Source organism: Mycothermus thermophilus (assembly GCF_041956435.1).
Source record: "Mycothermus thermophilus strain CBS 625.91 unplaced genomic scaffold VTJ04scaffold_4, whole genome shotgun sequence".
NCBI lineage: Eukaryota > Fungi > Ascomycota > Sordariomycetes > Sordariales > Chaetomiaceae > Mycothermus > Mycothermus thermophilus.
In genome coordinates, this window is record NW_027191430.1 from 1,680,659 (window position 1) to 1,707,686 (window position 27,028).

Here is a 27,028-nt window from a genome sequence, read left to right on the forward strand (position 1 = left end):
CCGGAGCACACGTGTATATATATCAGTACAAAAAACAAGCAGGCAATATATCCCCGTATCGCACAGACAGAAGAAGCTCAGATGCTCCCCTTACGTCCCCTCCCGACGCCCACCAAGCCAGGCCTCTTCCTCCTACTCCCAACCACCACTCCTGCTGCTGTCGAGGCCGGGCCGCCTACTCCTCCTACCACCATCCCGGCACCATCGCCTGGAATCAGGCCGCCGCCGCCATCGACTGGCCCACCAACGCTAATCACTTTCACTACGTCACCCATGGCGACGGCGATTGTTGTTGGTCCAAGGCGGGCCGTGGGCCCTGGTTCCGAGATGAGCAGGTGGTGGTGGTCGTCGTCGAGCGGGCGGGTTTCAAAGCGCGGCCCGTCTTCAGCATCGTCTCCGTGGAGGTGGAGAACCCATGCCTCCCACCCTTGATGTCTTGTCGGAGGGGTGGCGGAGGTGGGCTTAGCGTGGTTGGGGCGTCCTATCCGCTTGCGCATCCCCAGATTTTGTGGCCCTAATGAGGTTGACGAGGGGATGGTGGTAGCGGCAACAAGCTTCTGGCGCACCCCAACCAAATTCCCTGATGGCAGAGCCTCCCACACACCTGGCCTCGAGACGCGGTGGATTGTTTCTTTCATATGTGCCCATGGGTTTGTTACCAGGCCGAGGTTAACTGTTGTTTGGCTCGTACCAAAACGGGCTGCTGTGTCTTCAAGGTCCGGAAGGCAGGAGTGAACAACAACATCGCCGGTCTCGTCACTGACATAAGCCAACGTGAGGGACGCGAGCGAGGGCTGCTGGGATCTGGCACTACAGACGTGCTTGAGCGTCCGTGGCTTCTGCGGGTCTGTGAAGAATGTGTGGACAATGGTCGAGGAATCGAGATCCACCAAATCGACGGACCGCGAGCGACCGATCATGTACATGGACAAGCCAGGGATGGGGATCAAGGAATGGGCGTCCCTGGCATCACGTTCAGCTGAAAGCTGTACTTCGGTTGACACCCACTCGTTGTCTAGTTGCCTGACAAGATGGATGCATCCCCTTCGTGAGAGAGTCAAGACAGCAGGGACGGCGCCTTGGTGTTGAGGATTGTCTAGAGATGGTTGTCAGTGAGTCCCGCAGCAGTACATGGTCTTGCCTTCACTGCACTTACACTTGTCGGTGAACGACACCGCCCACACCAGCGGCGTTTTGCAGATGACAAAGTCCCTAGCCCTCTCCGTCTCGATCTCAATCTCGAGGCCAACACCGTTCCTCCTCACCAAGACCAAGGATGGCACCGCACCCGGCCCATTGGTCACGAAGAAAATCGCCTCTGGCCGATGTCCTCCCAAATCGACATCTTTCGTCCCAGCCCACTCATGCCTTTCAACGCTCCAGAAGAACACCCTCTGCCACGTAACAAGCGCCAGCCATGCCCCCCTGTCGTCCAGTGCCATACTCAAGACAGGAAAAGGATTCTCCAGCGGCACTTCAGGATCCGAGAGCACCCGTGCGCGCGCACCCGAGAGTACGTCCCAGACCTGAATGGCACGGTCAAGGCCAACCGAGACCAAGCGACCATCCGGAGACGCTGTCAGCATGGCCACGTCCAGTGTGTGTCCCTTGGCTAGCGAGCGCACCGACAAAAGGAACGGGCCGTCGGATGGGCCGGACGGGTCGCCGTCTTGGGCGCGGTCCTTGATCAGGTAGTTCGTGAATTGTCGCAGGATGGCGAGCATTATCAGTAACCAGGCGGCGAAACGTGGGAATTGGTGCAAGAAGGCGTGCACTCCAGGGGGAAAGAAGGACGACCCGGACAGGTCCGGGGTGCGGTCAGCTCCCTTCCAGACGAAGAGGAGGGGTTCGTAGATACGAGCCACAAAAGTGTGTGCACCTGGCTTGATCACCTGGATGACTTCGCGCGCTGTCTCATGGTCCTGAACTTCAAGCCACGATTCCGCGTCCCTGGCCTGGTTAACTGCGGCAAGGAGAGCAGATGTGGGGAGGTTAGGGGAGGTCCGGAACAAGTCAAGGACCTGACCCAGCCACCCACCGCCGCCATCAGAGGTGTAATGGGCTTGTGCAATCAGAACAAAGCACAACACCACGATGGTACCGGCGATTCTCGTTGGCGTGGCTTTCTCGCCTACTTGGGTCGGGAACAAGCCATCGGCCCAAGACTGTATGGAGGTCTCGGCAACCGGCTGCTTCTTGGATCGCTTCAACGAGGCTCTCTCTAACTCCCACAGCTCCCTCTGGCGCATGTCAACACTAAGGACCGAGAGAAAGAACGTGCTGAGATAAAAGAAGTCAAACACAATGGCGATGGCAGCGAAGGTACAGAAGGCCCGGATGCCAGAGGCGGTTACTCGGGACAGGAGGAAGAGCAGGAATGAGTTCTGGACGTAGCTGGCAACGGTGATGTGGGCCGTGGTGCCAAATGCCTCGCCAACCCTGGCACTGTTGCTGATTGCCGATGAGGTCATGAGAACGGCGTTGATGAGACGGAATGAGTTCTCCATGCTGATGGCCAGAACCACGAGCGGGTAGGCATAGTGAGGCAGGCGAGAGAGGTTTATACCCAGGATGGCACAGACCGAGAAACTGGAGATGATGGCAGCACCAATCTGAACCAGGATGGTGACCATCAAGCCGAATCTGGATTTGACAGCGTGCATCTTGGACAGGCGAAGCAGCATGTTGAGAATGATGAGAGAGTACGCCAGGGTGAGCAGGGCCGCATCGAACCATGACATGGGACGGTACTGGATCTTGTAAAGTTGGCTCCCGCGCGGACGGCCGTCGGGAGGAATGACTTGCCAGTTGAACTTGGAGCTGGCATTGGCATCACGAGCCAGGGCCTCGGCCCTTTCCACCAGTCGATGGCCGATGGGAGAGTTTGGCCGCTGGACCAGGGTGATGACGAGGGAATCAGCGGCGACGATGCGGTGATCCTCAAAGCGTTCACCGCTAAAGACCAACGAATGCCGCAGGGTTGTGTTGACCGAGGTGAGCTGCGTCCTCCCCGCGTTGACGGTAGCAATCAGGTTCGGATCCGATGCAATGGCATCAGCGGACCCGTTCCAGTACTGCAGAGGAGAGTGGAAGAACCACGATTTGTCGGTCAGGCCATTGGCGAGGTGGAGACTATCACGGTGACGACGGTCCAAATTGCCAGATGCATCAAACGGGGGCAGATAGTCCTGCGTCTGGCGAGGGTTGAAGTAGGCAGTCGGCCCGAGGAGCATGTCTTGCAGGTCCAGGGCGGCCAGGAGGGTGTCGCGGTCGAGAGCTTTCATGTAGGTGCCATAAATCCAGGCGGAGTGCACGACAACATCCGGGTCAACGTCGGCACGTCCACGCATGGGGTGAACATCGGTCCAGACGTTTCGGGGGAAATTAGAGGCGCCATAGGGAGCATCGGTTGCGTAGAGAAAGGGGAATAGGTAGAGAAAGAGGAAGATGACGGCGCCGGATAGGGGCAGGATCACAGCGACATGGCGGGCCGTCCAGGTGGCGTAGCGGGTGCAGAACCTCCGGAAAGGGTGCTTGGGGTCAAGCACAGGAGCCGCGGTGCTGCTGGAACAAGTTAGGACCTAACTGCTAAGTCAAGTCTTTGGAAGAGGCAAGAAACTCACCCCCTCAAAGGATAGAGGAGATACCACAGCATAATAGCCGGAGGTCACGAGTCAGTCGGCCACAGCGATTCAGGACACGTCCGACATAACTCGGAGGACCAATGACAGAACGGGCCACTTCGTAGAGAAGGGGCAGATGAGATGGGCTATGAAACACGAGACATGATCTTGTCATTCTCTGTTGAATGGATTTGAAGGGATGCTGCAACAGGCAGCTGGAGCCCGGGCCAGCCGAGCTGGTGAATCGAACGAGGTCGAGGAGCCGTGGTGACGATGGCTTTGGTTGACAGAGTGACAAAAGAGATGGAGGGGTTGGGTGTTGATGAGGATGGTGTTGACTCGAAGTTGTATCGTCTTGACTAGAGGCTCAACTCGACAGCTCCAGATGAAACCGAGAGACTCATGAGATGACGTCGGCTGCTGAATGAATGGCGTTGCCGCTCCTGAACGCTCTTCTCAAGGGGAATAAAGCTCCAACTGACTGTCGCACAACCTTCCAAGGCTCTCAAAGATAACGGGCGCCCCCAGCTCATGGATTGCGTTGGTAGAGAAGGCGAATTTTCGCGGCGCTGAGGTGTTGAACGATGCAATTCTTGTCTCTGGAGAAACAAATGTCGAGCCCTGAGCTCCATCAACTGGGCCAAGTCAGGTCAGGTCCCCCTCCAGCTGTCTGTCGTGCTCAACACAATGCTGGGGATGTGGTGGGTCCAAACCCTCGTGTATTGTTGGTACCGTTTCAGTATCATACGCTGCTCTCCCCAACTCATGCGTGTTGTTTTTTTCCCTTGTGCGAGATGGCTTTCGCCGATCAACCTGCAGTCTGGGGAGGTGGCAGATTCTCGAATTGGCAGGCCAGAAAAACCGATTGTCGTGATATTGCCCATCATTGATTTGCCATGAGTTGGGTCCCGAGCTGCAGGTTCGCGCTGGAGCAGGGGATGGATGGTTGCCGATCACGAACAGGGTTCCAGAAAGGGGGAAGCGTCATGACGGTATGGTACCATACCAAAATCTGCTCATCCCTGGAAGGCCTAATGCCAGCATCAGGTGACTTCAATTCAATGATACTGAAGTAAACTTAGAATTACCTATGAGGGAGTAGGCTGCAGTATAATTACAAAGAGTACGCAATGCTGTTAAATTATGCCTTTTTTTTAATCACCAAAGGCAGGGTAACTGAGGTGTGCAACAGAATATGGTGAGCATCAGCCTGTCGTGGTCGCTGGTGACATCCAATGTGGTCCGTGCTCTGTATTTTACGGTGCAATTTGCGTAACAGGCAAGGTCCGATCCCCGCGATGGTGGGAATTCACGGGCTTGGCATTTTACCAGCTCACACCCAAGGCTGCCATGCTGCAGCCTCCGATTCTCAAGCCATATGCAAGTCAAAGATGGCTGACCCATATGAAGACGCCCTTGCAGAGCTCATGATAAATCACCATGAGCTTAATGGTTCCATTATCGACGAGCTGACTGAAGAGCCAAGCCCGCTGGAATTTATGCGATATGTGGCCCGAAATACTCCCTTTGTTGTGAGAGGGGCTGCTCTCAACTGGGAAGCCACAAGAACATGGACTGTCGACTATCTCAAGAGTGTCCTCGGTGATGACCCCGTCAACATCGCCGTCACTCCGGCAGGGTGTGTTTACTTCGTGCCTTAGTTACTCACATCACGCGTCACCTCGCCTCTTTCGCTAACATTCTCCTTTAAGAAATGCCGACTCCCCGACATTGTACAATCACCCCGACGGCACCACCTCGCTAGTCTTCGCCAAACCTCACGAAGAAGAACAGCCCTTTTCACAATTCCTGGACTACCTCATCAAACAGGAAAAACAACAGCAATTACCATCTTCACCACAAGAAGTCCGCTATGCCCAAACCCAAAACGACAACCTCCGCAACGAGTACTCCATCCTCTACCCCTCTGTCCCCAAAACCATTCCCTGGGCGCGAGTCGCTCTCGGCGCCAACGACGCAGATGCAGTGAACATGTGGATCGGTGGCGGCAGGTCTGTGACGGCCCTGCACCGCGACAATTACGAGAACGTCTACGTCCAGATAGCGGGGCAGAAGCATTTCGTCTTGTTGCCTCCCGCTTGTGTGGCGGCGGTGAATGAGGTGGAACTGAGGCCTGCTAAGTATAGGAGGAGGGTGAGGAGCGAATATAGGCAAGACGGGGATGGGGAGCTTGAGCTTGAGCTCGAAGATGGACCGTCGGTCCCCTTTGCCATCTGGGACCCAGACAAGCCCGCTGAAAATGCGACCAAGTACTCGCACCTTGCAAAGCCCGTGAGGGTGACCCTGAATCCAGGGGATATGCTGTACCTGCCAGCCATGTGGTGCGTGCGACCAGATTAACAGACAAATCTTCCCTGGAAGAGATGGCCGAGATTTTGCCAAGTGCTGACAGAGGGAGCAGGTATCACAAGGTCTCGCAAACCAGCGGACCCGAAGGGGTGTGCATCGCAGTCAACTACTGGTGAGTGATGATTACCTCCTTCAGCCCTACGACCTCGTTCTGCTCACTGGGTTCATCTGTCATAACTAGGTACGACATGGAGTTCTCCGGGGCTCTGTACCCATTGACTACATTTGTAAGGACTGTGGCCAGCAGGATCAACAAATAAATTGTGAAGAGTGAGTGCCTGCTCATCGACGCAGAAGCCAGGCTTGTGCCGAAGGACAGCATATCCCCGTAGACACACAAACATATGTACAAGCTGCCGCTCACCCATTACCTCTTCTTCTTCTTGGCAATCCTCTTCAACGCCCTCATCTCCTTCTTCATACGAGGGTCCACCATCTTGTACCGTCCCTTGACACCTCTCGGCCGGCCCTGGATGCCGCGGTTGACGCCCGTCGCCTTGATGACCTTGACCGGAGGCTTCCTCTTCTTGCGCGCGGCCGCTGCCAACAACTTGGAGATGGTCTGTGCCTTGTCCTTCTCGGACATGCCCTGTGAAGTTCGTTAGCAATATGCAAAGTGATAAGCACACAAGGCAGGTCCCAACGCACCTCGTCTTCGAGCAGCAAATCGGCCTTCTTCTTGAGCTTCTCCAGCTTCTGGGCCTGCTTGAGCTTCTTGCGGGCCTTGGCTTCGGCCACCTTTTTGATGGGCCTTGCGTTGAGAGCCCGAAGCTTCTCCTTGATTGCCTGGGCCGCCTCCTTTGTGATTGGCTTGTGCGGCTTGCTATGCTTGCTCTCATCGTCGAGAAACCAGTCGGGCAACCCATCACGATCCCTAAAGGCGTACTTGTTGTACCCTTCGTCGATGATGTCGTGTGCCGTCTTCTCACCACGTGCCAACTGGTGAGCAAGAGTCATGGCCTCGGCAGTGATGATGTCGATTCCTGCAAGCAGTGTTAGCCTTGGTATCATGGACCATTGACCAACCGGGACTTACTTGGTCGGCCATCTTTGTTCTTCTTCTCCACCTCCTCCCAATCATCCTCATCCTTGGTCTTGACAACTTCGAAATCACCGTCGTCATCCTCCTTGGCCTTGGACTCCTTCTTGGCCTTTTGCATTTTCCTCTGCTCCTTGATGCTCGGCACATCATCGTCGCCGGACTCAGGCTCTTCCTTGTCCATGTCCACATCCTCATCTTCCTCTTCTGGCACATCCAAAAGGCCAGGAATGCTCTTGAAGACATCCTGGCCGAAGAATCCACGAGCTCGTTTCGACAGGTCGGGCGCACCATCCTGGGGCCCGCTGTCAAGGTCTTTGAGCAGCGGCCCTTGAATATCCCCAGCCTCCGAGTCCGAATCGTCACTTTCCTCTTCGAGCATATCGACGTCAGAGTCGTCACTGTCGTCCTTCTCACTCGCCGACACACCCTCCCACTCCTCGTCGTCCACTTCAGCCCTCGCCTTCTTTGCCCGGTACTTCGCATCCTGTGCCGCCTTCCTTTCTTTGTATTGGTCGTACATGGCATCGAGCTCGCGTTCCAGCCTGTCGCCGTCGTCGTCGGTTTCGTCCTCGGAATCCGTGTCCAGAGACGTGCCAATGCCCGTGTCGGGTTGATTCATGGCTTCCTCGGCAACCTTGGTCATCTTGCCCTTGGCTATCCTGCGCAGGGCGTCGGGTTCGTTGATGGACTTCAGTCGGAACATGGCGCCATCACCTCTGGGCCCCTCCTGTTCCATACCAATATCCATGGGAGCCGTCATGTGCATCTGCATGCGCATGATTTCCTTGTGCTTCTTTTCGTTCTCTTTCCGACGCTCCTTCTTTTTCTTGGCCATTTCCTTTTCCTTTATCCTCTGGAGCTCCTCCTGGATCTTCAGCTCCTCATCCATGTCCTCCACCTTGGCCTCCTCTTCCACTTCCACGAGCGGCTCTGCCTGCGCGGTCTTCTTGGTCGGAAGACCAAAGATCTCGCGCACTTTCAGACGCCATTTCAAAAGGAGCTTGAAGTCCTTCCTACCAAGGACCTTGAGGTCGTTACAGCACTCGCGGATTTCCTGAGTCGTCTCGGGGAGCTTCTCCAGTGCGGCCAGCGCAACATCGCCATTTTTGGGTTGTTCAAATGACAGCTTGTTGTACTGACCGAGGATTGCGATGGGATCCGTCGTTTGAATGAATTCGCTGGCGGAAATTTCCTTGTACTGGGTGTAGTCGCCTTCCTCGTAACCCTCACGCTTGCGCTTTTTCACCTCCGGATTATACACCTTGGCCTCATTGTTGGGTGCTGGGTCCGCGAGATCCTCGAAAACGGAACGGGGGTCGAGAAGGCGTGGATCGATGCGCTTGGGAGCCTTGAAGCCGCGGCACACAACGAAGATCTCGGCAGACACATTACGGGACGACGGGGGCTTTGTTGCCTCGACTTTGGTAAAGAGCTGGTTGAACACCCATAGGAGCTTGTTGTAATCCTTGGAGCGGAACACCTTGGTCTGTGGGAAAACAGGAGATCAGTCTCGGATGGTTCTGCCCATGAGCCCGGAGGAAATACGCACCACAAAAGTACCGCCCTCAATGAGGAACTCAGTAGCGAGCTTGAGGGAATGAAGAGCCAGTTCGGCCTGGTTGTATGAATCCTGCACCCAGGCAGTACCAACGTTGGGGGCACCGTCGTGGAGCACACAGTCGGCCTTCCAGGTCTTAAGGTGGCTGCGGATGGTCGCACGGCACTTCTCGGTGGTGATGTCGCTCTGGAACGTGATAACCTTGGGGATGGGCTTGATCGGGGCGAGGTCGACACCTATGATGAGACTATCCTTGGGCATAGTCTCGGCGCAGACTTGACACCATGACTAGGGGCATGTCAGTGAGTGATGGACCAGACAAATGTCGCCAATTGGACGCACCCCGGGAGCCGCGCAAAGATCCAGCACGACCTTGCTCTTCTCGAGGAAGCCATATTTTTTGTTGAGCTGGATAAGCTTGAAGGCGGCACGAGCACGGTAGCCCTTCTCCTTGGCGAGTTTGTACCACTTGTCGAGACGGCCCTTGCCGTGTTTCTTTTGAATCGCCATGGTGAGGGCTATTTAATTGGGGGTAACTGGCCCTGACCGCGGTGATGCGACCTGTGGTGGGTGGCTGGTGCCGTGGAGTTGACGAGGCTTGGTCGCACTCGGGTGAACAAGTTTGAATTTGTTGTTGCTTGTCGTTGTCTTCGTCTCGAAATTTTTGGCGGAGACCACTGCAGCCGACCATCGATAAGCGATAAGATGCAGCAGAGTGGGGTCTCATCCCACCCCTGCAACGACGGGCTTGGCACAGGCGGGCCATTCCGCGATCTCGAAGCCTGTGATTGGTCCAACACGTCTCCCGTCCTAACCAGCCTCCCGCAGCTGTTCAACCACTAACAGACCCCTGCTCTAACAGCGCGTCTGGCGAACCGTGAAGCGCGTCTTGGAGCGGGTTTTGGTCGTCGGCCTGCAACCTCTTAACCTAACCCATCACCCCGCGACATCTTTGTTGTGCGTTTTCTACCTGTCTTTCAAGAATTGGGTTTGGAATCGAACAACACCGGTTTGGGTGTGTTCTGGTTGCGGATTGTCAGATTTCCATTTTCATTCTCCTCGTTATCTTGGAGTCTTTTCTTCTTCTCCTCCCTTGGGTTCACGACGTCGACCTCAAACCGTACCTCGAAACGTTATCCACCTACAAATCATTGACCTCGATTTCGCTACGATAAGTCCCAATCGTTCGAGTCTGACCGATCTCTAAATCACTGGGTGTTCAAGTCGACTGTCAGCCGACTGTCGACAGTCGCCATGGCGGACAACCTCACTTCGTCACCTCCCAAAATTTCCGTCACTGCGACCGACAATACCACTACCAATGCTCTTATTTCATCTCCCCCCAGGCCCCCGCCGTCCCGCGGAAAGGAGAAGAGGAACCCGTCGATTACTCCTCGGAAGTTCCAACGCTTCTTCACTCCTCGTTCCCGCATCTCGGCCAAGCCCAGCGCTGCCCGCAAAGCTCTCTGCGATCTCACAGCTCCCGCGCTTAATCGGTGCCAGACTCCGTCTAGTCCACTAAAACCTGCCTCTGAGGAATCTCTCCTGCCACAGCACGGGGAGGAGCCTCGAGGAAAGCGTCGCAAGGTTACCCATCTCGATTCGGACGCCACGCTGCCGTCGCCACTGAACTCCTCACCGCTGCTGCCGGCTGCCGATCTGAGGCCCAGCTTGAGCAGTCCTATTCGCAGTCTCAAGTCCCAGCGTGCCCGTGGAGATGACATCTATCGGGACGAGGACGTGTCGGAGGATGAATGGGATGATGAGACGGGAAAGGCTGCTCCCCAGTTGAAGCGCCCAGTGCCTTTGCATCGTCGGGGTCTGGGCGCCCAGCTGGTACAGAGAATGACGGGCGCCATGCGCTTTGCCGACGAGCGGGCCTTGGAGTGTCCTGTTACAGGTATGTCATACACCTCATTTACTGCTTGTTAGAGCACACCGCTAACTCTTCCGATTCAGATTGGCGCAACGAGACAGCCCACTTCTACAGTAACCCCGAGGATGTCCATTACTCATCCAGCCACGAGGGAGCCAACCGCGCCATTCCCTTCTGTACCACGGCATGCAACACTAACAGTCTTGTTGCTGTCGGTGACGAGGAGGGTTGGGTGCGGTTCCTGGATTCAAGTCGAGATTTCTCCAAGATCCACTTGGCAGTCCGGGCACATGGTAACGCCATCATTGATTTGGCCTTCTCTGAGGATGATTATTTGATGGCCACGGCTTCGGGTGATCAGACGGGTAGAGTGATTGACATGATGGCTCAGAAAACCGTAACGGTCCTGGGCTACCACACTGCGTCCCTCAAACAAGTCCGTTTCCAGCCTGGCCGCGGCTCCGGCTGCGTTCTGGCCACATCCGCACGAGACGGCAACGTCCATATTTGGGACCTGCGTTGCCGCGGCGGCCCAGTCCAAGCAGTGCCCACCTTTGACCCCAATCTGCGTCACCGTCCCCCGCGGAAACCGAACCCGGGTTGCGTCGTGAACAGCATCTTCGATGCTCACGCTCGCCAGACTCGACAAACCAGGGCCCAGGCGGCCGCTCAGGGCTCCGCTGACGTGGCTAGGGTTGGCGAGGTCCCAGGCCGAGCTGGCGAAGTTTCCGTCACGGCGATGCAGTTCCTGCCCCCAGGTCGGGAGCACCTCCTCCTTACTGCCTGCGAGGCTGACGCGAGCATCAAACTCTGGGACATCCGCGCGGTGCACACGAGCCGTCACCATAGGGTAGCCACGCCCGTTGCCTTCACCGCGCCCCCGCCAAACCACGTCGCCTTCCGCCCCTTCGGCATCTGCTCCATGACCCTGGGCGGTGACGGCACCCGCCTCTATGCTCTTTGCAAGGACAACACCGTCTACGCCTACAGCACGGCCCACCTCGTCCTCGGCACGGCGACGGAACTCACCCCTGCTCGCCCGGGCACCGAGCCCCCTCGTCGCCGCCACCATCCCCACGCAGCGGCTCATCAAGGTCTCGGTCCGCTCTACGGCTTCCGTCACCCGCTGTTCAAGGCGACGAGCTTCTACGTCAAGGCCGCCCTGCGCCCGGCCGCAGACGGCCGCTCCGAGCTGTTGGCCGTGGGCAGCTCCGACGGCGTGGCCGTCCTCTTCCCCACCGATGAACGTTACCTCCGCGACGCTTGGTACACGCTTCCTTCCGGACCAGACGATATCGTAGAGACATACTACGCCGGCCAGCCCACCGATCTCGGACCCATTGTCAGCAAGCAATTACAACGTGCATCTCAACAACGCCGCCCGGGCCTCCGCTCCTCCACTGCCGCCGCCGCCGCTGCTGCTGCTGCCGCAAAAACCGCGGCCACATCCGCCTCGGCGCCGAAGCTGAAACGCACAAACAGCACCACAAGTCTCTCCTCGTCCTTTTCCCACCCCAACTCCTCTTTGTCATCCTCCTCTGTCCCCATTTCCCAGCGCGGCACGCCCTTGGTGAGGGGTCACATGAAGGAGGTCGGTGCGATCACGTGGACGAGCACCGGGCAGCTGGTGACGGTTGGCGATGATTACCTGATCCGGTGCTGGCGCGAGCGGGACACAGATAAGCAGGAAGAGAGGGGATGGCGGGCGAGGGATCTGAGGACGGGAGGCGAAGGTGAGGGACGCAGGTGGGGATGTGGATGGGCGGATGTTGGCGATGCGTGGGACGGGGATGCGGATGAGTGGTGAGTGAGTTGATTTTTGTTTTGCTGTTGAGTAATGTGGTGTGGAGGGTAATGTATCCTCATAAGGGAAGGGGTGGGTGACGGAGGGTTGAGAGGAGAAGTAATGGAGTGGAGATCGGCGATCTGGATGGATGAGCGAGCAAGCTGGGCCTGTTCAGCTTGGCTTGACTTGTTGGACATTAAATGTCCGGAGCGGGAGTCATACGGCTGTATATTATGGATGGATTATGAGCGGTTATGGGGGCTTGGGATCGAGGTGTTTGGTGTTATGTCGGTTTACAGCCGCTTACTGCCGGTGTATCTGGGGCATGGGGCATGGGGCATGGGGCATGTTTGGTTGTCTGAGTATGGGACTTATATCCACTGTCAGGGTAGGCTTTAGTGCATGGTCCGGCGTTTATCATCAAACCTGTTGAGGTTTTGTAGCGACACTCCGAGAAGGTAGAGTGAATGCATCGGATAAGTTCTCACGAAACGGGCCGTTTCTCCCTGCGCATTTCAGTTGTCGAGGTCGACTTTCCAACGTCAAGACACTGTTCCTAATTAATCCCCGGCCGGAAACTTTTGAATCAAATATTGAAGCCAGCTCTGTTCTAATCCATAGCGACGAGCGCTGGGTATCTCTGAAGAACTTTGTCTGTCCGTCCTAACGCAACATAAACAATCACACACCGTCTAATTCCGCAAACCGTTTCCTTACACATTGGACGATATCCTCTCTCCATCACCGTCCGATCCATCCTTCCCCTTCCCCTCACCATCTTCGTGGCTCTCGTTGTTGACAAAGAGGAACGAAATAAACACAATGCCCGCGCCAACCCAATACAACCAGCTCGAGTACTGCGAGTAGCGAATCATCTCGCCGATGAGGGACAGCGGGATGGTGAGCGACAGGCCAACCGTGACGACGAGCGGCGTCGTCAGAAGCATAGCGTATGCCCAGAGGATGTCGCTGAAGAAGGATGCGGCGGAGTTGGCCTAGATTCTTGTCAGTGGGGGCTGTTCCTTGGAGTCAAGTCTGAAACAAGAAGGAGATGAGAGGAGAAAGATGCTTACCGCAATGATGGCCCACACGCCTGCTGTGGGCGGGAGTTCGAACGGTTCGATGCCCGTCCAGTGAAGGATGAAGAACCCCGGCCACAAGAAGAGCACGTTGAACAGGCCAACCAGTCCAAAGAACAGCGGCATATTCACCCGCTCCTCGTTCCCAACCCGCCGCTTCATTACAGTAACGTAAACACCATATATAATGGCGCTAAAGAACGCCATGGCGTCCCCAATCGCGATCTGCGTCGTCGTCTTGTGCGGAAAGCTACCGCGATGATCATCATTGGCGCCGGACAAGTCCACCGACGAGATCAGTATGACGCCGGCCAGCGACGCCAACACGCCGAGCAGTTTGCGCAGCGTAAATCCTTCCACGCCCGTGAGGGCGCAGAATATCAAGGTCCATATACTGCTCGTCGAAGTCAAGATGGTGACGCTGCCCACGCTCGTATACTCGAGGCACGCCGAGGCGAAGTAGTTTGCGCAGAACCAGAGCATGCAGAACTCAAGGCTCAGCCGTGCCGTCTCGCCCAGGCTGAGCTTCTCGTCGCTGCTGCCGCTCTCCACGCTCCCCTCGTCGTCCACCAGCAGCCGCGCGGCGGCGCTTCCCCCACGACTGGCGTTGCCGCCCCTGGCCCTGCCATCTTCATCGTCGGTGTCATAGTCATCGTCCGCATTGAACATTTCGCTAGCCCCGCCTGCTTCATCGTCCCGCGTCTTGAGCGGGACCATTCCGAACCGCTTCTCGCGCCAGATGCGCAGGGCGGGCGCAAGTGTGGCGTCCACGCCATGACGCATGATATGGCGGATAGTGATGGGGATGAGCGAGACGGCAAAGCACGAGGTGTTGACGTAAACGAGGAAAAAGGGCTTGTTGTAGGTTCCATCAGAGAAGATATCCTGTCCACCGGGTACCGGCGGCCTATGTCAGCTTACCCCAAGCCTCCAAGATCCAAGAAAACAATTCAACGAGCACTCACGCTTGCAAGAAAGTTGGACAGCGTCCACAAAAACACGACAATCAGCAACAAGACTATTCCCAGAGTCCTGCGCGCTACCCCACCCAGGCCGAGTTTTTCCCGGAGGTTCTGGCTGCTCCCGCGGCCTGACGACGCGGCGCCAGATATCCTAGAATCGGAAGTGAAGGTTCGGGAGAGCGAGGGCTCTGGATCAGAGGAGGCCGCCAGCATGGCGGTTGCCGTAAGGGAGTGCGACCTGCGCCTGGAAGCTGAGGTACCAGCCGAAGAGGTGACAGAGGGATGTGTATATCCGGATTGATGCCGGGTGTGGGTATGGGAATGGGCGTGCTCGTGATCGGGGGCCAGCTCCCCGGGGAGCATGGGCTCGATGGGAGCCATGGCCGAGGTTAAATGCGAATTGTGAGTGGAAGGGAAAGGTGAGTCCCTCCGCTGGTTGACTCAAAACTATGGTGTTTATGTCGGACTACAAGAGAGCGAACGGCAGTTTGAGCTCGACAATCGCGGATTCGGCGCAGAGGGGGTGCTGGTGCATCTCGGGTCTCCGTCTCCGGGCGGGGGAGTCTAGCGGTTACGTCTCCATTCGAACGGACTAGCTAGACCTGCAGAACCGTGTATTCGAGTGGGATAAAAGAAAAGCCCAACGGGGAAAGAGAAAAAATAAAACAAAAAGGGACTGAGGTGGAAGGCAACGGACAGCGTTGTGTCAGAAGCTGCCGCGGCTCCCCTGTTGTCAAGTCTCGCGAGAAGACATGGATTGCGCCGGAGGTTTGAGTTTGGCGCTCGCGTTGCGTTGCGTTGCGTTGCGTTGCGTCGGGACATTGGTTGTTTCTGCCAAGATTTCAGGACTCACCCCTTCGACATCCTTGTGGTGGCAAAAGGAATGACGGGAAGCGGGAGGAAATGTTGGCATGTGGGTTAGGGTTGTGTATGGACGTCGCCAACACCCACTCAACCACTACAAGCTATCTCGTTGAAATGCCATCAAACGTTATTGAAGATATGTGCCGTGTAACTCATCACATCCTAAAATGACGATTATCATATATGTCTGTCACGCACACCACGAGACACGAAACACCCTGCCAGCCTGCCAGACACCATCTCAGAGACTCCAGTCACCCGACGATCTAGCTTTCAGCCCAAAAACATTAGCAACCCATGATATCATACATCCCGAACCGCATCCTCCTCCATCCGTCGTCCACCCCCTTTCCAAACATCCAACTCAGCATGCACACCCTTCCCGGTCGTTCTCGATGTGAATGTTGATAGGGTCCTGGAAATCCCCACTGAACTCCTCCGACTCCTCCTGCTGCAGTGCGTTCCTGGCAATAACTGCAGAACTGTTAGTCCATGGCTCCCCAAACTCATTCTCGCAGCGTCCAACCCACCTTCGAATGCCTGCTCCACGTTGATGGCCTCCTTCGCGCTCGTCTCAAAATATGGGATGCCCCCCTTGGATTGGCAATAGGTCTGGGCACGCTTGGTCGAGATCTTCCATATCATGTCAGCATCCTCCTTGCTTAACTCAACGACCCAACCTCTCCCTGGGCCTACATACCACACGCTTGCTCTCCTCGACATCGATCTTGTTTCCCAGAACCACAAACGGGAAGTTATCCGGGTCTCGCGGCGATGCCTGGATTAAGAATTCGTCCCGCCAACTGTCAAGAGCGTCAAAGCTCTTTGCATTGTTGACGTCGAACACCAGGACGCAGCAGTCGGCGCCGCGGTAGAAAGCCACGCCAAGCGACTGGAAGCGTTCTTGGCCCGCCGTGTCCCAGAGCTGCATCGTCACCTGCCGGTCATCCACCAGCACTTCGCGCGTCAGGAAATCGGCGCCGATGGTCGCCTTGTAGCTGGCACTGAACTTCTTGTTGACCTATTCCCGGGAACAGTCAGCGGTGTGGGCTCGAGTGGTTTGGGTGGCAGTTGTGTTGGAGCATGAGTACATACATATTGGTTCATCAGACTTGTCTTGCCGACACCGCTGTCACCAAGGATGATGACCTGGACAGAGTCAGTCCCAGTCCCCTGCGGAGTCCGTAATTAAGGGATCTTGCAGACCTTCAAGAGAACTTTCTTCCTGGAAGCCATGGCGACGTTGGGTGCTATATGCTTGCCTCTCGGGAGGCGGGACGACGAGGTATGAGCCGAGGATGTTATCGACGGAGATAGGTTCTCAAAGGAACGGCGCTTAGAGGGAAAGCAAACAATGTGCTGAACGGGAGCAGCACCGAGGACAGCTTCCCAAAATTTCGTCCACAAACGGTCAGGACAGCTGTTGACCGAGCAGTCACTGCGTCAAACAATGAGCAGATGTGTTTGTTGTTGTTGTTCGGAGTTGAGGTGATGGGGAGAGAGTGACGATTGCGGAGCTCGCCCAGCCATGCCGACAGCCTGCGACAACGGGCAGGCACCTGATAGCGTTGGGCGAATCAGAGGTCATGTGCCTGCTCGCCTGCACAGGGGTTAGGCAAAATCAGGTTTAGCGCGGATGGGCCACTCTGCGGCTTCAGGCCCACCGCTCGGCTTGGCCCGTTGCATCACCGGGCATCCGCTGATTGCACATCACGTCAACAACGGCGGTTCCAAGGTTGAACTCATCCCTTCCGTTTCAGGAGTTTCTGCTTCAGGGGAGTTTGTCTGAACATCTTGAAATGCAACTTCACCAGTTCATGATGGCGCGTTGAGCTGGAACCCCGATGCAACATCCAGCTATTGACATCCTGGGGTAACGATTGCTCCTCAACATCATGACGCAATGCAGTTGCAGTGCGTGTGAAGAGTCGGCAGCCAGAGCACCGACTTGACCAAACGCTTGAGTATCCAGCTCGACATCAAATCCCCTCCAAGACCTAAATACCTATCCAACCCGCCATGGCCGATCCACAACTTCTCGAAAAGATCCATACTCTGTCCGACCTCGAGCTGGCCGCTCTCCTCTGCCTCATTGCACGCGAGCACTGCCTGATCAGCACTGATCCTGACAGCGTCGACGAGCTGGCAGAGGAGCTGCGCTTGGTGGCATCAAGGACCTTTGGTCTCACCTCTGCTGTTGTGAACTGCCACTCCAACACCACCCTCGACGACTTTGCCAATGGCCTATTTATATCCCCGATTCATCCAGCCCCGTCACCGGCCAACACGCGTCCCGTCTCGCCTTACCGTCTCCGCAATGAGCAGCACCAACAGCACCAGTCCCAGCTCTCAGTTGGGCCGGCCTCATCATCCGGCTCATACTTTTCTATGAGCCCACAAGGACGCATGACTGGTCTCATCAGCCCAATCGCACCGTCGTTCGGCGCTGCTCGGAGTAGTTCCCAGATCTCCCAGCCGCGTATCGCCAACGTCATTCTAGCCAAGGACCTCGACCGAGCACCGCGCGCCGTCCAGATCCAGGCCCTTGAGCTCCTCCGCACTCGCCGCATCTTCACCCGAACCAGCATTCAGACGGCCCCAAAGCAATTCCTCTTCATCGCCCTTGTCGGTGCCACTAGCGCAAGCGAGGCCCGTGTAACACCTCACCTCAACGACTTCCTATACCTAAGTCATCGACACGACCCAGAAGAGCACGGCTTTCCCTACCTCGATGAACAAGGCACCACCGATGATTACGACAGAGAACCCCACTCTGATGATACCGCCTCCGTGGCCTCACGCTCCAGCGTTGTAAAATCCAAGCGTCACTCAGCTCAGGGCATACCGGCACTCCGACCCACAACACCAGGACAAGGAGGACGATATGAAAACAGCTACAGCCCCAGCCTGACAGCCACCACCCTCGATCCAAACCAGACTGCAATCAGCAACGCCACCACCACCATCACTCCGCCGCTACTCACCGAAGCCGACCTCGCTCAACTCTCCCTCCTCTCCCGCCAAGCCCACACCTCCATCCACGTCCTGCGCTACCAGGCCAACCTGGTCGCCTTCCTCCGCGCCCACCGGGCCCTCGCCCCGGGGACCAGCAGCGGCGCAACCCCCACCGCCTCTCGCCACCTGGAACAGCTATGCCGTTCCCTCGCTGTCCTGCACGGCCTGACGTATGTGACGCCCTCTCTAGTTGCTCTGGCCCTGCCCAAGGTGTTTGCGCATCGCCTGCGCGTGGTGAGGGCTGATGACGACAATGAAGCGGCAAGGGAGAGGAGTATGCAGTGGGGCAGCGATTTGGGGCTGGTCAAGGAGATGGTATTGGAGGGGTTGGGCGCCGAGGAGGTGTGCGAGGAGGTGTTGGGGTTGGTGAAGGTGCCTTGCTAATATTCACCTCTGGTGAGGGCATTGTATATGATCAATCAACAACTGACAATACATACAATGCGTTCCGCTCGAAGTTCAAACTTCCCGGGGTCCGGTGGGATTTTTACCATTTTGTACTGGTATCTGGCGAGGAGGCGGAACCTTGGACTCCGACATGGAACAGAGCCCACCTCCACACCGAGCGGCGTCCCCACAACCGGGCCACATCGCCCACACCAAAAAATGCCACATTCAAAGAATACAACAAAAAGCCCGCATGGCTCAGTGGTAGAGCGTGTCACTAGTAATGACAAGGTCGTCAGTTCGATTCTGGCTGTGGGCAAAGCAAGATGGATCCATTTCCTTTTGGTTCCGCTTCAAGAGCTTTCTCTAGAGTCGGACTTTTTTTTGTTATACATTTTGGGCCTTTGAAGGGAGGGCTGGGATAGAATGGAATTCTTCTGAAGTCGGGAATGAGGCTACCGAAACAGCAGGGAGGGCGGGTGAGATTGACTTCATCATCACTTTTTGGCGTATCGATGAGGAAGGTTAGCTGGGAACTTATACAATACGCAATCCCCAACGGCGATGCCAAGAACTCCCAAAGAAAAGAACATGTCATGACCATCCGTCGCTCTATATTACCTATAGCCTCTACTTCCCAAAGACCCCGTGGTTCGCCTGAAGAAGCCCCTGTCCGCTCTGCACGAAACGCCGCGACAGACAAATCTCGCAGACTGGGAGAAAAGAAAAGGCGAACCCTCGCTCGCCCGGATGTACATTAAACAAAGATATTGGTTCTCGTTGTCGTTTTCGTTGGTCTGTAATGTCGTCATGACGTTCTCCAGTCCTATCCCCTCGAGTCCACCCCTCCCACCTGACCCGGACCCGACGTGCGTTTGTTGCGTGGATTATACGTTGCCGTTTCTGCAATATGGACAAGCGAAAAAGTATGGAAATAGAACCCCCGAAGCAGGAAGAAAAAAAACTTGAAATGAAGCAAGCCTGCCACCCGTTGGACGCTTTTTTGTCGTTTGTCGTGATGGTCGTCATTCTATCATGCCCAGGCTGATTATTGTATTTAATGAACTTCGGAGATCTTGCATTGCCAGCCAGATCCCTTCTGGAGCAACGGCAAGCTGAATGACAAATTTCGTTAGCAAGACAAGCTCAACCCAACCAGGACCAACAAAAAAGGAAACAAGCAGCTTACCTGGCACCCAAGCACCACCCCAACTCCATATCCTTAATCTTCTTGGCCACCCTCACCTCCCGATCCAGAGGCATCTCATACCCCGTATGCGTCAAGGCCAGCATGAAGCTCAGATCCATGCAATGCTCCGGCCTGTCGCGGAGCTCCTCCAGCGCGCCGGGGACGCTCTCAAACACGTCCCAGGCGCCTTCGCCGGCACACACCCGGTTGGTCAGGTCCGACATCTCGCGCAGGGTAAACGACTCGGGCATGCCGAGCGGCTGGGTGCGGTCGGTGAAGTAGGACAGGAGGTAGACATCCTCGCGGGCGAACGTCTTGGCGATGGACGGCTGGTGGACGCCGTTGAAGGAGCAGGGTGCGAGCTTGCACTCGGCGCCCTTGTTGAGGATGCGCTCGGCAAGGGCGCGGCACTGGGCGGGCGCCGCGGTGGAGGGGCCGGTCATGTTGAGGGCGATCTCGGCTCCGAGGGGGTGGTCCTCGGGCAGCTTGACGGTGACGGTCTTGGACATTCCGGCGGAGAAGCAAGGGTGCACGACGGGTTTCTTGGTCCAGTCGGTGTTGGGCTTGTGTTGCTCGTACAGGTCAGTGGCGAGCCTAGAGTGGATGGCTTCGCGAGCCGACATCAGGCCGTAGCCCAGGTGTGAGTGCTGGTAGAGGCTGAACTGGCGGCCGCCGAAGTCGAGCTCGTACTTGTGATCGCCCTCGGCCAGGCGAGCAGGCATTCCGCCAGAGGTGAGGCCCTCGAAGCTCGGTTGGAAAACGATCTGCGTGGATCCGCCGCCCAGGTCAAACACGGCGGCGGTTTCGCTGCGGTCGGGTCCGCCGATTTTGCCGAGCAGGTAGTTGACCGTGATCCATGCGTAGACACCCTCGTCAGAGCCGTCCATGATGGCGACGCCGTTATCCTCCTTGGACACAACGGGGAACGGGTACTTGGTTTCGAGACGGTTCCGGACGGCCTCGAGGATCTTGGCGCTACGCTCGGGGCCGATCAGACGAAGGCCGGCGGTGGCTTTGACGGCGATGGGGCTGCAGGCTTTGAGCTTGTCGGGGATGACCTTGAGGGCAGCGTCAAGGAGAGGGTCGAGACTCCGGGCGGCAGCCTCAGGGTCGTCCTTATACGCGCTGAGACCACTGCTCTTGCCCTCGATCTTCTCGGTCTGCTTGAACAGGATCTCGCCCTCGAGCTCAGGGGCCGGACCGCAGTTGTTGAACTTGTAGACGTGGATGCGCGAACCCGTGCTGCCGGCGTCGATCATGGACACATACTGGACGATTGCCTTGTCCTTAGAGTAGGAGCGTGTGCAACGGTCGGTTCCGTACGAGGAGTCGATCGGCACCTGGCCCTGGTTCGACCGGCCTAGGTCGGACAAAGAGCCTGTCACGTCAGCACATTTGGTCTGGGAAGAGACCCGAGGTCATTGCCCGACGAACCATGGTAAACGTCTACGCCCGATGGCGAGAAGAAGTAGAAGAGTAGGAAGATGAGCAAGATTATGGCACCCGTCTTTGCGAAGCGGGCTCGCTGCGACTGCGACAACCAGGCGGACTGCATCTTCATGATAAGGCTCGGCTGGCGGCTAGCAGCGTAACGGTCGGGCTTCTCGTGCGGATCGTAGGCGACGTGTTTTGTCTTGGTCGGCAGCGAGACCGACGTGCGTCGCATATGGATGGGAGGTCAGCCGCCTAAGAAAGACGGAGGTGAGAGAAGGATGCGAGTGGCAGTGCTGGTAGGGTGATGTTCAAGAGAACGAATAAGCCGGGGACATGCCAGCGCTGGAGTGGCGAGCAAAGATCGGGAGTTGAAAGGGGCAGACAGATGAAACGAGAGACATGAAGCGCCACAGAAGGCTGCAGTACGACAGCAATAACAAAGCCCTGGAATCCCCCGAAGAAATGGGAAGCGCAATGGCGGCGAAGGGCAGTTCAAGCCGTCCAAAACGTTTTGGTTTGTTGGAGTTGGGAGACTCAAGATTTCTGAGTTGGCGTCTCGACTTTGGGGGGCAATTGTCCGTTGATGGCAGTGAAACCGTGAGAACAGGGCCAACGCTGCAGCGGCCAAGCAACCCCTGTGGCCACACTTTCGGACATGTGATTGGATACCAGGGCGGTGTTCTTATGTAACGGACCCACCAAGCCATCCCACCTTCCAAGGACTGAGGTTCATCTTTTCAACCTTCAACCCAACCTTCCATAAGATCCATAGATTTGACCTAGGTATCTTTGAAGTCAGTACCATACTTCACAGTAGATTCCTGAATCTTCCCTCCCGGATACAGCCTGTCGAGGAACAATGGAGTTCAACTCGAACCGACCGACATGGAAATTCAACATGTCATTTTTCTGAGGACGTCATATTGCTGTCTGATCGAACTCCAGTTCGCTTTGGTCCCGGAATCTTCAGACTACCTGTGTTCAACTGCAGACAGGAGGACATGAAAGGAGAGGAGAACAAGAACCCAGCAAGAAACAACGGGCTTGAGAAGGAAGTTGTTTCCAAGTCTCTCTCTCCCAATGAAGTAGAACTCTCCAACTGCCATCGACCAAGCCTCAACATCTTTGATGGCGAGGTATAAGTAATTGACCTTGAGCTTCTCATTTGCATGTTAGCATCGAACCGAACGACCAGGCGCACTGGAGGACTCATCTACAAACAGCTATGGAACCCATCACATACATAATCATCAGGTTAATAATTCGTTGCATGTTCGCCTGCCGCGACTGCATATTATTCTGGAAATCTCTCTTGACGACCTCGCACCGGTCAACATCAAGCGAGCTCCTACATGACTTCTTCTTCCTCATTCCCGGGGTTTGCCTGTTCCTAATTCTCATGTGTTGCATCATCTTCTCTCTTCGAAACTCCGGCACAACCTTGAGCCAAGTCAAGCCCTCAACTCAGACCACCCACGACAGCCCAACCTCATCTGAGACCTCAATAGACACAACAACCGTGGGCTTTCCTCAGTTCACCCGGCTCCCCGCTGAAATCCAGGTCATGGTTTGGGAGCACATCTTCGCAGAATGGACCGTCTTCTCGGCTACAACTTACTACAAGTCTGCCCAGGAAAAATACTCAGGCGAAAAACCACACTTAAGTACCCGTTTTGTCGGTGCTGCCCCCTTCCTCGCCAGCCAGGCTTGCTTTGAGGCCCGCCGTGTCATGAGAGCAACAAAGTCTTATTTCTCTATCTCGAAAAGCAAATCATATCCCTTTCTGTTTAACTTGGATAAGACTGTCTTCTTCCTTGGCCACTGTACGAAGGTATACCACACACTCCAGAAGCTCCTCCTCACAAAGAGGCCTCATCTTCCAGCAGGTCAGCTCCATATGCGGCTCATTGTGGTTTTCTTCTCCCGCACTGAGTACGAATACCTCGGTCGGATTATGGCACCAGTCTGGCCCGCCTTCACCAGCCTGAAGACCGTCATGTTCGTCTGCGTGCGCAGGAATTGGTCTTGCAGCATCACTCCCCCTCTGATTCCAAGGCCGTCGGGTGCAGCCTTCTTCTTGAAGGTCGCGCAGAATCCCGAACGTTGGGAAAATCCCAAATACCGTCGTGATCAAACATGGTCAGATGAACTGGGACCAAGCCTATAGCCTCCTCCGGAGGTAAAGCTTATCATGCTCTTTCGGTGCCTGCACTTGGGTGGGGAAAAGGAGTGACAGGTCTGGAGGATCCCACATCACAGCACGTAAAGGACGGGCTTCCAAGTCAGGATCGGAATCACAGCTGGCCATCCCCCCCTCCTTCCTCCCATACCGACATCAGGGACTCACGACTTGGATAACTGTCCACAGATGTAAAACAAACCTGGGAAGAGGTGTTCAGTTGAGCTGATCTTTGACGAATGCTTTACCTTTTCTACCAACAAACGAGCAAACGAAAGCAAAATCACAATTTGACTCCTAAATGGCCACAATGATGGTTTGGTGACCTCAGCCCGTTGTTGTCACAACTCCAGTTCATGGTTCATCAACAGTCTATTGACGAAAAGGGTGAGCAACACCAACCTATAGACAAGGAAATGTAGGAAGAAGCCATCTTCAGCTTCTTCTAATAAGGAACTAGCACTCTTAGCTGCTCTAACTAGGCCATATGGTCCATCACTCTGGGAAGGGATATATACTTCTAAGCTTGCCCTCGCCGTTGAGCACCTTCGAGGCGAAGATATAATCTCTCATGAGACACCAACCCATATTGCGCAACCCGGTCGCGAGACTAAGCCAACCCCTACCTGGATTTCGTCCGTCATGGCACCTCCTATGCCTTGGAAAACCCCCATCCTTTCCACTTTGCCGTCTTTAACAATCGGGACAGTCCTATATGGCCTCTTCATCGCCATGTTGCTTGCTATTCTCCATTACCTGACGCAAATCGCCCGCTACAACTGGCGCCTGTTCTGGATGGTTCACCCTACTTCTAATACGTTCCCTCAGTTCAGTCGTCTTCCGGCTGAACTCAGGCTCGAGGCCTGGGAGCACGTTTTCTCGGAGTGGGCTCCCTTCTCAGGAGAAATTCCTAGCGGCTGGATCTGGAAGCCTGGACCATTGCGACCAGTGACCTGCCAATTTGTCGGCGCTGCCCCGTTTCTTGCCAGCCAGATTTGCAGAGAAGCCCGTTGCGTCATGAGAAAAACACGAACCCTTGTCCCAGTTGGTGGGCTCTCATGTGGTTTGCGGGCGCCGCTTTTTGATCTAGTCAGGGCCGTGTTTTATCTCGGCAACGTTGACAACTTTTGCATTAAACCCCGGTATGATACACCACCACCAGGTTTTCGCAGACTTCGTTCCACAAACGGCATTTTGAGGACCCAGCATATTGCCCTTAACTGCTACTACGAGGACGGAGAGTCGATGGAACGAGTCAAAAAGAGTTTCTTGGATTCCTGCCACGTCTTCTTTTCGCACTTAGGAACGGCTATCCTTGTGTGGGTACGACACACTAGGTATTATCCTCCAAACCTGTTTACGGCATCGTTGTTTTTAGAGCTCGCGCAGGAAACACACCCTTCGGGGTCCACTTCAGATCGCAAGCGGCCCCTGGGGCCCATTGTCTGGGTGGTTCGGACATCTCTGTATTGACCTTGCAAAGCCCCAGCTCGTTATAGCCTGTTCACAAGGTGTTGCTGACAAGTCCAATTGCAAATCCAGGATGGTAGTAATAACTAAAGTTCAGAAAGCACAGGGTTTCTGAGCCAAAACTCGGAACTGAAGTACTCTTCAGTTAAGGGGCATGGTAAGGTTAAGAGGGCTCTTTACGTCCCACCTCTTGCCAGGAGAATGGGAAGCAAGAATCAACCATAGATCAGAGATTAAGTGACATCTTCAGTGTTTTCTGGTAACGGCAAAGTGTCAAAGGTGAAGTGTATTTCTCAACTCAGACGACGAAGAAGGAGAAAAGAGGCGGGCGGCCAGCTCTCAGCCTGCACAGGAGAAGATAAGTACCCTCCGTGACGTTTCTTTGTCTGGCAGCGTTTGTAGGCTGCTGGCAAGCGTTGAACATAATCCTTCAGAACCAGAGTCTGGTCTCAGCACTATGGCAGCTGTGCACAGCCCGCCCCTGCATCATGTTCCCCAGAGATTCCTGATGTCATGATTCAGGTTTTGCTTCTACGTAACCAAGCAGTAGTCTACATCACCCTTACCAACACGATAAGCCGTCATCTCCCTCATATCATCACATACCTTCATGACTCTTGTTGCTTGTGGACACAGCGCTTGGGCTAACCGATGCTCCAAACGTATTTGATGCCCTTGATCGCATTGGTCAACTGACACAACCTCTTGAATCCTTGTTCCCAGAGCAAACTTCCAAGCATGGTACTTTGAAGAGCACGTCTGCTTGTAAATAGTCTCTATATCCTTCATAGAGATGCCACTGTTTGACCAAACATCTGCCGTCTCCCGTCGACAAAGGCCAATCTCAATGCTTGACAGTTTCACATGGTTGAGTGAGTTTGTTTGGGTTATACAGTCAGAAGCACGACAACACCATGTAAGTCTAAACGGGTAGCACATACACATCATATACACCCTCATTCCCTTTCCTGGGGAGAGGCTGGACTCCCAATTTCCCTTTGACTTCCCAGCCTTGACAGTCTCAGCCCTTCCAAAGCCCCATCACCATGCTCGCCACTCCCCTCCTCGACCACATCTGGCTCATAGCCAACCTTAGCCTCTTAACCTTCCTCATACACTGTCTCCTCACCCGATATCGCCATCCCTGGTTCTCTGTTCCCTTCCTCGAGCGCAAGCACAAGAAAGTCCCCATCTCAGTCAACTACCACTTCACGCGCAAATGCAATAAAATATGCGGCTTCTGCTTTCACACCGCCACGACCTCCCACGTCGAAGACCTCGACACCCAAAAACGCGCCCTCCGCCTTCTAGCTCAAGCAGGGATGCGCAAAATCAACTTCGCCGGCGGCGAGCCCTTCCTCTACCCAAAACGCCTCGGGGAGATGGTCACCTTCTGCAAGCAAGACCTCCGCCTCGAGAGCGTCTCGATCGTCACCAACGGCAGCCTCGTCAAGGAGGCCTGGATTCGCCAGTACGGCGCGCACCTCGACATCCTCGCCGTGAGCTGCGACTCGTTCGACGAAGCAACCAACATCGCCATAGGCCGCGGCAGCGGGGACCAGGTGGCGCAGCTGTACCGCATCGCCGGGTGGTGTCGCGAGTACGGGGTCATGTTCAAGCTGAACACGGTGGTGAACAAGCTGAACGTTGTAGAGGACATGAACGCGCATATCGAGAGGCTGAAGCCGTTTCGCTGGAAGTGTTTTCAGGTGTTGATTGTGCAAGGGGAGAACGATTCGGATGAGACGCTGAGAAATGCGCACCGGTTTACCATCTCGGATGAGGAGTTTGAGGCGTTTTGTGAGCGGCACCGCGGCCAGGCGTGTTTGGTCCCGGAATCGAATAGGTTGATGGCCAAGAGCCATCTAATTTTGGACGAGTACTTGAGGTTTTTGGATCGCACGGGAAAGCAGCCGTCCAAGTCGATCTTGGAGGTTGGGGTGGAGAAAGCATTGGAGAGCGTGTACTGGGACGAGGAGGCGTTTGTAGAGAGGAAGGGGATATTCGAGTGGACGAAGCCAGGGACTGAGAAGGGTTGTTGCGGTGAGGGTGAGAGACCGGAGTTCGAATGGTAGTTGAGAGTAGGGTTAGTGGATGAGCCGAGAGTTTCTTGTGAGTTCACTGGACACCTTGGTAGATGGAGCGTTAGCAACCTGTACGGATTTCTGTGTCATCGGCACATACCTCATTGATC

General features: G+C 55.5%; 13 protein-coding genes and 1 non-coding gene across 14 annotated transcripts; 7 read left to right on the forward strand and 7 right to left on the reverse strand.

The window, feature by feature from the left end:
- Window positions 1-77: 77 nt before the first annotated feature.
- On the reverse strand, window positions 78-3,655 carry VTJ04DRAFT_6352 (uncharacterized protein; the record flags this gene model as incomplete). The annotated part of the gene is made up of 3 exons (XM_069364563.1): window positions 78-1,096; window positions 1,157-3,564; window positions 3,624-3,655. The coding sequence occupies 3 exons, from the start codon at window positions 3,653-3,655 to the stop codon at window positions 78-80; spliced, it is 3,459 nt and encodes a 1,152-aa protein (XP_069218377.1).
- Window positions 3,656-5,014: 1,359 nt separating this feature from the next.
- Window positions 5,015-6,109, forward strand: VTJ04DRAFT_6353 (uncharacterized protein; the record flags this gene model as incomplete). The annotated part of the gene is made up of 3 exons (XM_069364564.1): window positions 5,015-5,262; window positions 5,336-5,965; window positions 6,046-6,109. The coding sequence occupies 3 exons, from the start codon at window positions 5,015-5,017 to the stop codon at window positions 6,107-6,109; spliced, it is 942 nt and encodes a 313-aa protein (XP_069218378.1).
- Window positions 6,110-6,360: 251 nt separating this feature from the next.
- Window positions 6,361-9,103, reverse strand: VTJ04DRAFT_6354 (uncharacterized protein; the record flags this gene model as incomplete). The annotated part of the gene is made up of 5 exons (XM_069364565.1): window positions 6,361-6,582; window positions 6,642-6,976; window positions 7,030-8,521; window positions 8,585-8,881; window positions 8,936-9,103. The coding sequence occupies 5 exons, from the start codon at window positions 9,101-9,103 to the stop codon at window positions 6,361-6,363; spliced, it is 2,514 nt and encodes an 837-aa protein (XP_069218379.1).
- Window positions 9,104-9,847: 744 nt separating this feature from the next.
- VTJ04DRAFT_6355 (uncharacterized protein) lies at window positions 9,848-12,276 on the forward strand (the record flags this gene model as incomplete). The annotated part of the gene is made up of 2 exons (XM_069364566.1): window positions 9,848-10,493; window positions 10,553-12,276. 2 exons carry the CDS (start codon window positions 9,848-9,850, stop codon window positions 12,274-12,276), a joined length of 2,370 nt encoding a protein of 789 aa, XP_069218380.1.
- A 692-nt stretch (window positions 12,277-12,968) lies between these two features.
- VTJ04DRAFT_6356 (uncharacterized protein) lies at window positions 12,969-14,677 on the reverse strand (the record flags this gene model as incomplete). The annotated part of the gene is made up of 3 exons (XM_069364567.1): window positions 12,969-13,250; window positions 13,329-14,219; window positions 14,300-14,677. The coding sequence occupies 3 exons, from the start codon at window positions 14,675-14,677 to the stop codon at window positions 12,969-12,971; spliced, it is 1,551 nt and encodes a 516-aa protein (XP_069218381.1).
- A 68-nt stretch (window positions 14,678-14,745) lies between these two features.
- Window positions 14,746-15,461, forward strand: VTJ04DRAFT_6357 (uncharacterized protein; the record flags this gene model as incomplete). The annotated part of the gene is made up of 2 exons (XM_069364568.1): window positions 14,746-14,866; window positions 15,367-15,461. 2 exons carry the CDS (start codon window positions 14,746-14,748, stop codon window positions 15,459-15,461), a joined length of 216 nt encoding a protein of 71 aa, XP_069218382.1.
- Window positions 15,462-15,524: 63 nt separating this feature from the next.
- Window positions 15,525-16,396, reverse strand: VTJ04DRAFT_6358 (uncharacterized protein; the record flags this gene model as incomplete). Its single annotated transcript, XM_069364569.1, has 5 exons — window positions 15,525-15,634; window positions 15,691-15,793; window positions 15,861-16,181; window positions 16,256-16,309; window positions 16,367-16,396. 5 exons carry the CDS (start codon window positions 16,394-16,396, stop codon window positions 15,525-15,527), a joined length of 618 nt encoding a protein of 205 aa, XP_069218383.1.
- Window positions 16,397-17,179: 783 nt separating this feature from the next.
- Window positions 17,180-18,559, forward strand: VTJ04DRAFT_6359 (uncharacterized protein; the record flags this gene model as incomplete). Its single annotated transcript, XM_069364570.1, has 1 exon — window positions 17,180-18,559. The coding sequence occupies one exon, from the start codon at window positions 17,180-17,182 to the stop codon at window positions 18,557-18,559; it is 1,380 nt and encodes a 459-aa protein (XP_069218384.1).
- Window positions 18,560-18,809: 250 nt separating this feature from the next.
- On the forward strand, window positions 18,810-18,881 carry VTJ04DRAFT_t78. Its single transcript has one exon. It is a non-coding gene; the product is annotated as a tRNA-Thr (tRNA).
- Window positions 18,882-19,192: 311 nt separating this feature from the next.
- Window positions 19,193-19,591, reverse strand: VTJ04DRAFT_6361 (uncharacterized protein; the record flags this gene model as incomplete). Its single annotated transcript, XM_069364572.1, has 1 exon — window positions 19,193-19,591. The coding sequence occupies one exon, from the start codon at window positions 19,589-19,591 to the stop codon at window positions 19,193-19,195; it is 399 nt and encodes a 132-aa protein (XP_069218385.1).
- Window positions 19,592-19,619: 28 nt separating this feature from the next.
- VTJ04DRAFT_6362 (uncharacterized protein) lies at window positions 19,620-21,417 on the reverse strand (the record flags this gene model as incomplete). Its single annotated transcript, XM_069364573.1, has 3 exons — window positions 19,620-19,677; window positions 19,752-21,129; window positions 21,186-21,417. 3 exons carry the CDS (start codon window positions 21,415-21,417, stop codon window positions 19,620-19,622), a joined length of 1,668 nt encoding a protein of 555 aa, XP_069218386.1.
- A 76-nt stretch (window positions 21,418-21,493) lies between these two features.
- Window positions 21,494-21,842, reverse strand: VTJ04DRAFT_6363 (uncharacterized protein; the record flags this gene model as incomplete). The annotated part of the gene is made up of 2 exons (XM_069364574.1): window positions 21,494-21,745; window positions 21,819-21,842. 2 exons carry the CDS (start codon window positions 21,840-21,842, stop codon window positions 21,494-21,496), a joined length of 276 nt encoding a protein of 91 aa, XP_069218387.1.
- Window positions 21,843-23,082: 1,240 nt separating this feature from the next.
- Window positions 23,083-23,352, forward strand: VTJ04DRAFT_6364 (uncharacterized protein; the record flags this gene model as incomplete). Its single annotated transcript, XM_069364575.1, has 1 exon — window positions 23,083-23,352. The coding sequence occupies one exon, from the start codon at window positions 23,083-23,085 to the stop codon at window positions 23,350-23,352; it is 270 nt and encodes an 89-aa protein (XP_069218388.1).
- Window positions 23,353-25,880: 2,528 nt separating this feature from the next.
- VTJ04DRAFT_6365 (uncharacterized protein) lies at window positions 25,881-26,909 on the forward strand (the record flags this gene model as incomplete). The annotated part of the gene is made up of 1 exon (XM_069364576.1): window positions 25,881-26,909. The coding sequence occupies one exon, from the start codon at window positions 25,881-25,883 to the stop codon at window positions 26,907-26,909; it is 1,029 nt and encodes a 342-aa protein (XP_069218389.1).
- Between the last annotated feature and the right edge of the window lie 119 nt (window positions 26,910-27,028).